Raw genomic sequence first — 14,395 nt, 5'->3', positions numbered from 1 at the left:
AAGTAATATTACTAAATTAATTACTAAAGCAGTGGCTAGGAATTGCTAAAAAATGAGTATTAATTTTTAGGAAGCACAGGAAAAAAGTGTAGGTGCTAGATAAAATACCCTACCTGGTCATATGATTCTTGTTTTGGCATCAAGTACTCAGATTTTGACTTCCAGGTCATTGGAATTAAAATGCTTACATTCCTGGGCACCTGGGTGGCTCAGTCATTAAGCGTCTGCCTTCTGCTCAGGTCATGATCCCAGGGTCCTGGGATCGAGCCCCTCATCAGGCTCCCTGCTCGGCGGGAAGCCTGCTTCTCCCTCTCCCACTGCCCCCGCTTGTGTCCCTTCTCTCACTGTGTCTCTCTCTGTCAAATAAGTAAATAAAATCTTAAAAAAAAAAAAAAAGCTTGTATTCCTGAAATAAACTCTTCGTTTGGTGGCATGAAATAGGTAAGTTGAAGCTTCAGTTACCATTTCCTGACAAAATATGGTAACAATTTCATAATGAAATGATCATGAAAGTGTATATACGAACAAAAAAAGCAAATCTAAGCTCCCTTTCCCCAAATATTTTGGCAAAGCCTAACTGAAAAATAAGTTGAATTTTACTCTATCTCTTTAGTCTGTAAACTTTTCATTTTCACATGCCCAGAAATCAACTCTATTTTTTACCTATCCAGACCCGCATTCAGTCTTATGGATTGGAGAGGGGAATGAGTTCTGGGTGAGATATAAAGGTGATTAAGACCGGGAGCTTGTTGGCAAGTTGCTTATTTAATTAAACAGAGGTGTTGGTAATTGGGTTGAGAGTTTAAAGTTCTGTAGATTTTATACTTTTTAATTAAGAAAAACCACTTTGCTAGATTTGAGTTACTTTTTCATATGGAGTGTATTCATAAAAGGCAAAGTTTTACCAAGCAGTAAGGAAAATAAAAATATATAGGTCTCATTGGCTTCACATTCCAGTTTTACCAGTTATTTTAAGACTATACGAATCATTAGCTTCTCTCATTTATGCAACAAGGGTAATAATTTACCTCATAGGGATATTGAGAGGATCAAAGAAGATAGTATATATTAAAATGCTATATATAAAGTGTTTTTATTATACTGACTAACCCAAATAAAATTAAGAAGTAAATCAACTTCAAAAATATGCAGTATTTTCTTTGAAATCAAATACATCAGAGTTTGCTAATTTTTCAGGGTTGAACAAGTATGAACAACTGAAAAAATGTATAATGAAGATCTAGGGCTTAGGTTAGCTATTTAAACATTATAAAAATAACTTTACAAAAGTAAAATTTTAAAAGAATTCTCCAGTAGGTCTAAGGTCTTTCTGTTAGCTTAGTAAGTTGAAGAAATACTGTAGTTTGGCCTTTTAATAATTTATTAGGGGAATGACTAATACTATTAATATATGAGAAATCATAGTTAAACTAAGCAGATGTTAATCTTGACAATTTAGATACATATTACATAAATGATAAATATTGTCAAAGCAGTTTTGGAAAGTTGTAACTCTGTGAGAGCATATGTATGTGCTTTGGCAACATGGATGGAAAATACTTATTGGAATAAAAATAAGTGTGTAATAAAATTTTCTCTCTTACCTTTATGTTTTGAATGAGTTTCTCATCTTCTTGTACCCTAGGGTTAATTGCAATGACAATGCCATCATATCTATTGTTATTCAAATTTACCATTGAGCTTTTCACTCCAGCAAGAGATGTAGAGCTAGGAACAGAATAACATACAGATTGAGCACCATTACTGTACATTACAATAAACCTGTGGAAATGCAAGGAGAGTATTTATGTATCTCCTTAACTCAGGAATTTGAATCTAGATCAAAATATTTGCATAAATATAACATTATGAATTACTAAAATATTTTGATGAACTTCCTTATCTCACCTCATTATCCTAAAGATTTAAGTTGTTAAATAGCAATAGGGATTATGCTGAACATATTTATCATACTTTCTAAGACAGTTGAGGTCTTAAGTACTCATTGAGTTGAGTAATTCTTTAGATTGTATAGTTGTCATCCTCATCATGGTGGTTAGTCATGGTCATCATCATCATCATCAAGAGATTGTCCAGTCCTGGGATCTTTTCATAGAAAAGTACTTTATGGAAGGGTGAGGAACTGAAATAAAAAGCACCAGGAAAGAGCAGTTGAAAAAGGTGTGTTTAAAAAACAAAACAAAACATAAAACAAATGAAGGAACTGGAGTGGGAGTGGCAATGAATTAGAGTCAAAGACTTCCTTTAGGTGGGAGTGATATAAGTACAATGGTCAGGGTCAACTATGGATCAAGAAGAAAATGGGTTTTTTGATTACCTTCTGTGATAACTACTGTGTATTTCAGTTTTCAAATAGCATTGAATGCTGTAAGTCTTATATAACTTGAAAACTTAATATGCTTTTAAAATATTTTTAAAAAATTTTTAAAAAATTTTTATATTTTTATTTACTTAAGAGAGAGAGCATGAGTGGGGGGGGGGGGCAGATAGGCAGAGTAAGAAGCAGACTCTCTGATGAGCAGGGAGCCTGACATAGAGCCCGATCCCAGGACCCTGAGATCATGACCTGAGCTGAAGGCAGACGCTTAACTGACTGAGCCACCCAGGGAAAACTTAATATGCTTTAATTGAGATTTCTTTTTTGGACTGAACACAAATCTGCCAATGTCCCTTAGCTTAAAATAGTTGTACACGTAGCATTGTGAGCTGGCTTTGGAGTCAGATGAATCTAAAGCTGACCCTTGCCTTGGTCACTAACAGCCACATGATTCTTAATAAGAGGAGTATGGCTCTTTGGGAAGCACTTCATACAAGACTCCTGGCACCTAATGAGCACTCACTAAATATTATCCATTATTATTAAACATTACATATTATTTTATGAATACAAAGCTTGTTATAAATTTTTTCCAATTATATTCTATATTTTCACTGGCTTCTTTTGTAAAACTTTAAATATAGTCTTCCAGCGTTTAACTGGGGAATAGTGTCTCTGAGCCTATCCCAAAAAGACTAGAAAAGGAATTGTCAGAAGTGAAACTCTTAGCTTGTTGTAATGTTTTTTGACTATCTCCATCTATTGATAATATTCTTTACTTTTAGTCCAGCTTAGATGTGTTCTCACCCCTAAAATCTCAAATTATCCACATTAAAAATAATCTTTCTTTTGTACTCATTTGAATCACTTATTACATATAAACAGTATTGCATTTGTTTTTATTAATATACATAGTGTACCTCCCCTACCTCCCACTATATATGTAAATTCCTTGGAGGAAAGAGATTTATTTATTTAGTTAGTTTAACCTTTCTTCCTCTGAAGTCTCTAGACTGTAAAATGCAGACAATAATAGCTATCTGGAAGGAATGTTTGGAGGTAAAATGAAATAATGTGTGTGAAAGCACTTAGGTGTACAAGTGCCTAGTATATAGTAGGCCCTCAATTAATATTCTTTGATTTTCATTATCTCTTTTAATTTATATGAAAAAAATACATACATGAGTGCTTCTATGTGCCAGGTTTAGTGCTCTGCTCTTTAAAGACTACAGAAATGAATAAAACATAAGCACAATGTCCAGAAAACTTGCAGACTCATTAGCATGAATTAGATTAGAATAAAAAAGACTGAATTACAAGGTAGAAAAGTTCTATAAGAGGGATACAAATACAGTGTTAGGGAGCCAAAAGTTGGGGAATAGATTTTATATGATGAAGGGAAATCAGAAAAGGCTTTAGGAACATATTATTCTTCAGGAAACTAAGGCATGGAGTTTATTAGTTTGCTCTAGATCACACTTTCAGGGAGGAGCAAATTTGGAATTTGAACTCAGGTCATCCAGTTTCAGAATCTATGTTTTTAAAGTATATATGACTTTTATTACTTCTCAAAAGGGTAAGTCAGTGAGTATCAACCTTGAAAATTATTGTGAAAGTAGTTTTTTTGTTTCTATTATACACTAGTAGTTGACAGTAGAAGATTCAAGAGAATGTGAATTGCTATGATTAATTTGTATGAATCAATAGATTTTTTTTATCTTGTTTCAATTTCAGATTAAATAATGGAATTTTCTTTTGGCTGTTATGAAAACTTAGAGTTACTAATTCAGAGACTTATGAACTATCTCAGCCCATATAACCAACCATTCATGTTCCAGTTCATTCTTAGATGTCACAGTTAATCCCTATAGAAATTATGCTGGAATTAACCAACTGTTACACAAATTTGAAGTTGAAGAATACAGCCAATTCACAGCTTAAATTCTATGTAGATACTCCCTCAGAATTTTCTTTTTTAGCTTCTCTTTTTCTTTGCTTCTTCTTTCATATCATCACTTTTAGAACATCATTCTATTTGCTACTGATATTCATGCTCAGCATTTATGGATATTCTCTTCATTCTTTTAATTTATTAATCTGTTCATTCATTTACTCATTCACTCATTTATTAAAAAAACTTAATCCACATTTACTCATTCATTCATTTATTCAACAAACTTAATGTGTCAGGCACTCTGCTAGGCAGGGCTATATAAGATTGAGTTATGATCCCTATTATCTTCAAGAGGTTTCTGATTTATGGAGCTTCTGGACACTAGTAATTAATTTGATTGATTTTTTTAATTGCTCATTGTACAACATTGAACATTATTTCAATTTTGGGAATACTCTGATTATTATGCAATTTATTATTGTTATTTTTTTAAATTTTATTTTATTATGTTAGTCACCATACATTACATCATTAGTTTTTGATGTAGTGTTCCATGATTCATTGTTTGCATATAACACCCAGTGCTCCATTCAATACGTGCCCTCCTTAATACCCATCACCAGACTAACCCATCGCCCTACCCCACTCCCCTCTAGAACCCTCAGTTTGTTTCTCAGAGTCCATAGTCTCTCATGGTTCTTCTCCCCCTCTGACTTCCCCCCTTCATTTTTCCCTTCCTACTATCTTCTTTTTTTTTTTTTAACATATATTATTTGTTTCAGAGGTATAGGTCTGTGGTTCATCAGTCTCACACAATTCACAGCGCTCACCATAGCAGATACCCTCCCCAATGTCTATTGCCCAGCCACCCCATCCCTCCCACCCCCTACCACTCCAGCAACCCTCAGTTTGTTTCCTGAGATTAAGAATTCCTCATATCAGCAAGATCATATGATATTTGTCTTTCTCTGATTGACTTATTTTGCCTAGCATAATACCCTCTAGTTCCATCCACGTCGTTGCAAATGGCAAGATTTCAGTTTTTTTGATGGCTGCATTATTATTTTGTATTTAACATTATCATAAGTCAACTTTGTTAACTCCTACATTGCTATAGCACACCCTGTAAGTTGCCTCGATATCCATTTACCCTTTCCTCCTTGCTAATAGAATTTCAGTTTTGTTCATATATCTTCAGCTCTCATGTGGCTGAAATAAAGGTCATTCCCATCTCAAGCTCAGTGTAAGTTCAGATTGATCTAAGTCCATGGTTCTCAAGTGTGGTTTACAGACCCCTAAATATCTCCAAGACTCTTTCAGAGGATCTGAATGGTCAAACTCTTTTGATGATGATAGTAAGAAGTTTTTCTACTTTTTAATGTGTTCACGTTTAATGACGATGCAAAACGTGTAGAGGATAAGACTGTTGGAACGTTAGCACAAATACAAGCAGTGAGACTAAACTATACTTATAGTCATTTGAGTTCTTCACTTCCATGTACTTGTAGCATAAAACAGTGAGGAGACGTGAGTGGCTCAGTTGGTTGGGCATCTGACTCTTGATTTCAGCTGGGGTTATGATCTTGGGGTCATGAGGCTCTGTGCTCAGTGGGGAGTCTGCTTGGGATTCTCTCTCTCCCTCTTCCTCTTCCCCTCACCCCACAAAATAAAAATAAAAATAAATAAAACAATGCCTGTTTTACTTAAAAATGGAATTGATGAAGCAGTGAAAATGAACTTTATTAATATCTCTAATCCTGAATACACATCTTTTTTATATTCTTTGTGATGAAATAACACTTCTGCTGCATAGCTGGCTGGGCTCAAGACCGTCAGACAGTTCCCTTGCCATTTTTTCTCCTCTAATAGTTTGGAAGTTATATGCTCTATTTCTATTTGTTCTAGAAATTTTAAGAATTTAAAATTTCTTTAAAATTTAAGATTTAAATTTTAAAATTTAAACAATTTAAATTTAAATTCCTTTAAATTTTAAGATTTTAAAATTTCTTTAAAATTTAAGATTTAAATTTTAAAATTTAAACAAATGCATGTTTGTCTTAAACTCTAAAGTTAATAAAATTATCTTTTGTTCCAATTAAACAAGGACCTTAGAAAACTTGAATTTCAATCCCCATTCCCAATTTATATTGTCCTTTTTGTATATCTTAATTCCACTTATTAAAACCACAAGGCTTTATTTTTGTTTACAAATAATCAGTGTTTGTTTATATTTACTCACATTCTTGGCTAACTTTGCTCTTTATTTCTTTTTATCTTTCAGATCTTATAACTAGGGTTATTTCCTTACCCCAAGGTATAGTCTTAGTAATGACCTTTCTCTCAATTCTTATTTCTCTCAAATATCCTTACTTTTTACTCATTCTTAAAAATATGCTTCCTGTGTATGGAATTCCAGCTTGACAATTCTCTCTGCTTAATGAAAACAAATGTTCAACTTACTTCTGGCTTCCATTGTTGCTGTTGAGAAGTCATCTGTCAGTCTAATTGTTATTTTTGAGAGCATTCTATTATCTGTTGTTCTGCCACTTTCACTGTGATGTGATCAGGATTAGACTTTTATTATCTTGCCTGGGATTTTTGGAATTGGGTTCTTCAATATTTGGATTGGTTCTTTAATCAGTTCTATACATTTAACATTCATTATTTTTTTTCATCTTGTTTCTGCTTCTCCCTCTACTCCCCTTCTGGAGAGGCCTAAATGTGTTTTAGCACTCCTCACTCTATCTTCTATGTCTGTTAATCTCTAAAAATCCCCATTCTTTTGTCTCTCTGAGCTGCTCGCCTGGATATTTTCTTCTAATTAACTTACAGGCCAAAACTTTTGTGTATTGTTTAAAACTGTTTAAATCTGGTCATTGAAGTTTTAAAATTTTATTACAATTAAAAAAATATTTATAGGCTTACTCTTTGGTACTTAAAAAAAACTGCTTGTGGGCCACTGGGTGGCTCAGTCGGTTAAGCGTCTGCCTTCAGCTCAGGTCATGATCCTGGGGTCCTGGGATGGAGACCCACATCGGGCTCCCTGCTCAGTGGGGAGTCTGCTTCTCCCTCTCCCTCTCCCCCCCACTCATGCTCTCTCTCTCCCCCCCCTCTCAAATAAATAAATAAAATCTTTAAAAAAAATCTGCTTGCTTTTGTTCATGTATTTTAAGTCTCCCTGTTATTTCTTTAAACTTAAAAAAATACATTCTTAGTCTATATTCTGTCTACTAATTCCAATAGTTATGTATATGTACTTATATATTTACAAATGTATGTACTGAAGTTTTTATTGAAATATAGTTGACATGCAATATTACATTAGTTTCGGGAGTAAAACAGTAATTTAACATCTATATGCATTATAAGCATTACTGAATTCTTACTAGTTACCATAAATGTAGTTACTATCACCATAAAAAGTTATTACAATATTATTAACTATATTCCCTATGCTGTAATTTTCATCTCTGTGAATTATTTATTTTATAACTGGAAGTTTTAACATTTATATGCATTATAAGCATCACTAAATTCTTACTAGTTACCATAAATGTAGTTACTATCACCATAAAAAGTTACTACAATATTATTAACTATATTCCCTATGCTGTAATTTTCATCTCTGTGAATTATTTATTTTATAACTGAAAGTTTGTACTTCTTGATCCCCATTACCTATTTTGCTCATTCTTCTACCTCTGGGAACCACCAGTTTTTTCCCTATATTTCTGAATCTTTTTCTGGTTTTCGTTTGTCTGTTCATTTGTTTGGTTTTTAGATTCCACAATTACTGAAATCATATGGTATTTGTCTTATTCTGACTTATTTAGTATAATACCTTGTAGGTCCATACATGTTGTTGCAAATGGCAAAATTTCATCATTTTTAATGACTGAATAATATTTCATTGTATGTATGTGTGTATGTGTGTGCATATGTGTGTGTGTGTGTGTGTGTGTGTGTGTATCACATCTTCTTTATCCATTCATTTATCAATGGACATTTAGGTTGTTTCCATATCTTGGCTATTGTAAATAATGCCACAATAAACATAGGAGTGCATATATCTTTTTGAATTAGAGTTTTTGTTTTCTTTGGATAAATATACAGAGGTGGAATTACTGGATCATATGGTATTTCTATTTTTATTTTTCTTGGAATCTCTATACTATTTTCCACAGTGATTTCACTAATTTACATTCCCACCAACAGTGCATTAAAGTTCCCCATTCTTGACATCCTCACCATCTACTTGTTACTTCTTGTCTTTTGATTCCAGCCATTCTGACAAGTGTAAGATGACATCTCATTGTGGTTTTGATTTGCCCTTCCCTGATGATTAATGCTGTTGAGCATTTTTGTGTGTCTGTTGGTCATCTGTATGTCTTCTTTGGAAAAATGTCTATTGGGTCTTCTACTCATTTTTTAAATAAGATTGTTTGTCTTTTTGGTGTTCAGTTGTATATATTTGTATATTTTGGATGTGAACCTCTTATTGGATATGTCATTTGCATTTATCTTCTCCCATTCATTCAGTTTTCTTTTCATTGTTGAGGTCTCTTTGCTGTGCAAAAACTTTTTATTCTAGTGTTGTCCCAATAATTTATTTTTGCCTTTGATTCCTTTGCCTGAGGAAACATGGCTAGAAAAATGTCGGTAAGGCCAATACCAAAGAGATTACTGCCTTTGTGTTCTTCTGGAAGTTTTGTGACTTCAGCTCTCACATTTAAATCTTTAATCCATTTTGAGTTTATTTTTAATGTGTGGTGTAAGAGAGTGGTCTAGTCTCATTCTTCTGCATGTAGCTGTCTGTCCAGTTTCCCCAACACTATTATTGAAGAGACTGTTTTCTTCCTATTGTATATTCTTGCCAATTTTGTCAGAGATTGATTGGCCATATAAACATGGGTTTATTTCTGGGCTCTTTATTCTGTTCTATTGATCCATGTGTCTATTTTTTTGTGCCATACTATTTTGATTACTATAGCTTTGTAGTATAGTTTGAAATCTGGGATTGTGATACCTCCAGCTTCATTCTTCTTTCTCAAGATTGCTTTGGCTAATGAGTTTTTTGTGGTTTCGTGCAAATTTTAGGATTATTTGTTCTAATTCTGTGAAAAATACTATTGGAATTTTAATAGGGATGGCACTGAATCTGTACATCATTTTGGATATAATAGACATTTTGACACTATTGATTCTTCCAATCCACGAGCGGGGTATATCTTCCCATTTATTTGTGTTGTCTTCAATTTCTTTTATTAATGTCTTATAGTTTACAGAGTACAGGTCTTTCACTTTCTTGGTTAAATTTATTCTTACTTATTTTTTGATGCAGTTGTAAATGGAATTGTTTTCTTATCTTTCTGCTAGTTTTTTTTCTTTTTTTTAAAATTTTTTTATTGTTATGTTAATCACCATATATTACATCATCAGTTTTTGGTGCAGTGTTCCATGATTCATTGTTTGTTCATAACACCCAGTGCTCCATGCAGAACGTGCCCTCCTTAATACCCATCATCAGGCTAACCCATCCCCCCACCCCCCTCCCCTCCAGAACCCTCAGTTTGTTTTTCAGAGTCCATCATCTCTCATGGTTCGTCTCCCCCTCCGACATACTCCCCTTTTCTTCCTCTCCTGTTATCTTCTTCTTTTTCTTTTTTCTTAAAATATGTTGCGTTATTTGTTTCAGAAGTACAGATCTGTGATTCAACAGTCTTACACAATTCACAGCACTCACCGTAGCACATATCTTCCCCAATGTCTATCACCCAGCCACCCCATCCCTCCCATCCCCGACCACTCCAGCAACCCTTAGTTTGTTCCTGAGATTAAGAATTCCTCATATCAGTGAGGTCATATGATACATGTCTTTCTCTGATTGACTTATTTCACTCAGCATAACACCCTCCAGTTCCATCCACGTCGTTGCAAATGGCAAGATCTCATTCCTTTTGATGGCTGCATAATATTCCATTGTGTATATATACCACTTCTTCTTTATCCATTCATCTGTCGATGGACATCTTGGCTCTTTCCACAGTTTGGCTATTGTGGACATTGCTGCTATAAACCTTGGGGTGCACGTACCCCTTCGGGTCCCTACATTTGTATCTTTGGGGTAAATACCCAGTAGTGCAATTGCTGGATCGAATGGTAGCTCTAATTTCAATTGTTTGAGGAACCTCCATACTGTTTTCCAGAGGGGTTGCACCAGCTTGCATTCCCACCAACAGTGTAGGAGGGTTCCCCTTTCTCCACATCCCCGCCAACATCTGTCGTTCCCTGACTTGTTAATTTTAGTCATTCTGACGGGTGTGAGGTGGTATCTCATTGAGGTTTTGATTTGGATTTCCCTGATGCCGAGCGATGTTGAGCACTTTTTCATGTGCCTGTTGGCCATTTGGATGTCTTCTTTGGAGAAATGTCTGTTCATGTCTTCTGCCCATTTCTTGATTGGATTATTTGTTCTTTGGGTGTTGAGTTTGATAAGTTCTTTATAGATTTTGGATACTAGCCCTTTATCTGATACGTCATTTGCAAATATTTTCTCCCATTCTGTCGGTTGTCTTTTGGTTTTGTGAACTGTTTCTTTTGCTGTGCAAAAGCTTTTTATCTTGATGAAATCCCAATAGTTCATTTTTGCCCTGGCTTCCTGTGCCTTTGGTGATGTTTCTAGGAAGAAGTTGCTGTGGCTGAGGTCGAAGAGGTTGCTACCTGTGTTCTCCTTTAGGATTTGGATGGACTCCTGTCTCACGTTTAGGTCTTTCAACCATTTGGAGTCTATTTTTGTGTGTGGTGTAAGGAAATGGTCCAGTTTCATTCTTCTGCATGTGGCTGTCCAATTTTCCCAACACCATTTGTTGAAGAGACTGTCTTTTTGCCACTGGACATTCTTTCCTGCTTTGTCAAAGATAAGTTGACCATAGAGTTGAGGGTCCATTTCTGGGCTCTCGATTCTGTTCCATTGATCTATGTGTCTGTTTTTGTGCCAGTACCATACTGTCTTGATGATGACAGCTTTGTAATAGAGCTGGAAGTCCGGAATTGTGATGCCGCCAGCTTTGCTTTTCTTTTTCAATATTCCTCTGGCTATTCGGGGTCTCTTCTGGTTCCATACAAATTTTAGGATTATTTGTTCCATTTCTTTGAAAAAAGTGGATGGTATTTTGATGGGGATTGCATTGAATGTGTAGATTGCTCTAGGTAGCATTGACATTTTCACAATGTTTGTTCTTCCAATCCATGAGCATGGAACGTTTTTCCATTTCTTTGTGTCTTCTTCAATTTCTTTCCTGAGTATTTTATAGTTTTCTGAGTACAGATCCTTTGCCTCTTTGGTTAAATTTATTCCTAGGTATCTTATGGTTTTGGGTGCAATTGTGAATGGGATCGACTCCTTGATTTGTCTCTCTTCTGTCTTGTTGTTGGTGTATAGGAATGCCACTGATTTCTGTGCATTGATTTTATAGCCTGCTACTTGACTGAATTCCTGTATGAGTTCTAGCAGTTTTGGGGTGGAGTCTTTTGGGTTTTCCACATAAAGTATCATATCATCTGCAAAGAGTGAGAGTTTGACTTCCTCTTTGCCGATTTGGATGCCTTTGATTTCTTTTTGTTGTCTGATTGCTGTGGCTAGGACTTCTAATACTATGTTGAATGGCAGTGGTGAGAGTGGACATCCCTGCCGCGTTCCTGACCTTAGGGGAAAAGCTCTCAGCTTTTCCCCATTGAGAATGATATTCGCTGTAGGTTTTTCATAGATGGCTTTTATGATATTGAGGTATGTACCCTCTATCCCTATACTCTGAAGAGTTTTGATCAAGAAAGGATGCTGTACTTTGTCAAATGCTTTTTCTGCATCTATTGAGAGGATCATATGATACTTGTTCTTTCTTTTGTTAATGTATTGTATCACGTTGATTGATTTGCAGATGTTGAACCAGCCTTGCAGCCCAGGGATAAATCCCACTTGGTCGTGGTGAATAATCCTTTTAATGTACTGTTGGATCCTATTGGCTAGTATTTTGGTGAGAATTTTTGCATCCATGTTCATCAAGGATATTGGTCTGTAATTCTCCTTTTTGATGAGATCTTTGTCTGGTTTTGGGATCAAGGTAATGGTGGCCTCATAAAATGAATTTGGAAGTTTTCCTTCCATTTCTATTTTTTGGAACAGTTTCAGGAGAATAGGTATTAATTCTTCTTTAAATGTCTGATAGAATTCCCCTGGGAAGCCATCTGGCCCTGGGCTTTTGTTTCTTGGGAGATTTTTGATGACTGCTTCAATTTCCTTAGTGGTTATAGGTCTGTTCAGGTTTTCTATTTCTTCCTGGTTCAATTTTGGTAGGCGATACATCTCTAGGAATGCACCCATTTCTTCCAGGTTATCTAATTTGCTGGCATAGAGTTGCTCATAATATGTTCTTATAATTGTTTGTATTTCTTTGGTGTTGGTTGTGATCTCTCCTCTTTCATTCATGATTTTGTTGATTTGGGTCATTTCTCTTTTCTTTTTGATCAGTCTGGCCAGGGGTTTATCAATCTTGTTAATTCTTTCAAAGAACCAGCTCCTAGTTTCGTTGATCTGTTCTACTGTTCTTTTGGTTTCTATTTCATTGATTTCTGCTCTGATCTTTATGATTTCTCTTCTCCTGCTGGGTTTAGGCTTTATTTGCTGTTCTTTCTCCAGCTCCTTTAGGTGTAGGGTTAGATTGTGTATTTGAGACCTTTCTTGTTTCTTGAGAAAGGCTTGTATTGCTATATACTTTCCTCTCAGGACTGCCTTTGCTGTGTCCCAAAGATTTTGGACAGTTGTGTTTTCATTTTCATTGGTTTCCATGAATTTTTTTAATTCTTCTTTAATTTCCTGGTTGACCCATTCCTTCTTTAGTAGGATGCTCTTTAGCCTCCATGTATTTGAGTTCTTTCCGACTTTCCTCTTGTGATTGAGTTCTAGTTTCAAAGCATTGTGGTCTGAAAATATGCAGGGAATGATCCCAATCTTTTGGTACCGGTTGTGAGCCCGTACTTTTAAGCTATAGCTGCCATTTTCTGAATAAGCTATAAAATATCTGGAGTACACCCCATCATTCTTGAAAGAATCGACACCTTGTTATAGAAATGAAGGCATAAAGTATTATTGTAAAGGAAAAGAAAAATTTATGCACTTTCTAAGCCAAGCATATGGACTTTATAAGCACATCCCCTCAATCAGGCTATTTTGTGGTTGACCCATTGGGGAATATTTCCATTATGCTCTACTAACCAGTATCTTGTTGAATTGATATACCCTTGTGTTATTATATATATACATATATATAAATCATATGCTTATGTATGTATAGTCAATACCTTCACTTTATCAGCTTCTATGAAGATTATTATAGTACTCTTCTTACCATATTTTAGTCAAATGGTTTTCTTGCAGCTCTTACTTATTCTAAACACATAATTATCTCATCTCCTGTTCAAATCAAAAAGATCCCCACTAAAGAAAAAGTATCTTTGCATAGGATTTAATTCTTACCGTAGTCACCTAAAAATGACTTATTTTGACTTCTCTTCAACTACTCTTTGTTTTGTTTTGTTTTTGTATCCTCACCTCTTGCTCTATGATCCATTAACTCCCTGGTCTGGCAGTGGAAAACCCCCATTTATTATTAGAATAAACATTTAGGGGAGCTCAGGAATATTGTATCATAAGTATATTTCTTGATATCACCAGTACTAGAGTTATTCATTAAATTGCAAACACATTTCTCAGGGGGTTTAACACTCTAAGACAGCAGTTCTTGAAATGAGGTCCTTGGACAAGCACCACCTGCATGCCTCTTGATCATATTAGGAATGCAAATTACTTAGATCTTCGAGGGAAGGGCGTAGCATTCTGTTTTATAACAAGCCCTTCAGGTGATTCCTTGCATGCTAAAGTTTGAGAACCCCTGCTCCAAGTCATTGTTTATCACCAACACTTTCTTAGGTAAAGACAAACCAGTAGCCATCTGGTAAAACCTTGAGAAATGAAACAAGATGCAGGTTAAGTTTTAATGTAGCATGGAAGGGGTCGGGAAAAGGGGAAAAGTCAGGAAATAGTCAAGGAAAATATTATTATACCAGATGATGGCACTGAGTTAACACCAAAGCACAATTTTACCTTC

At 35.1% G+C, this 14,395-nt stretch overlaps 1 protein-coding gene across 1 annotated transcript in view; it reads right to left on the bottom strand.

Annotated features, from left to right (window-relative positions):
- LOC113926592 (calcium-activated chloride channel regulator 1-like) overlaps positions 1-14,395 on the bottom strand; it is a 54,162-nt gene that overhangs the window by 20,695 nt on the left and 19,072 nt on the right. Inside the window, 6 exon segments of the mRNA XM_035727051.1 lie at positions 114-195; positions 410-468; positions 1,605-1,714; positions 1,717-1,764; positions 2,767-2,846; positions 13,250-13,346. Coding sequence (XP_035582944.1) covers positions 114-195; positions 410-468; positions 1,605-1,714; positions 1,717-1,764; positions 2,767-2,846; positions 13,250-13,346 — 476 coding nt within the window.

This window comes from Zalophus californianus, chromosome 4, assembly GCF_009762305.2.
Source record: "Zalophus californianus isolate mZalCal1 chromosome 4, mZalCal1.pri.v2, whole genome shotgun sequence".
In the NCBI taxonomy this organism is placed as follows: Eukaryota; Metazoa; Chordata; class Mammalia; order Carnivora; family Otariidae; genus Zalophus; species Zalophus californianus.
Note: the sequence above shows the minus strand (reverse complement) of the source record. Positions and strands in the feature narration are given on the sequence as shown.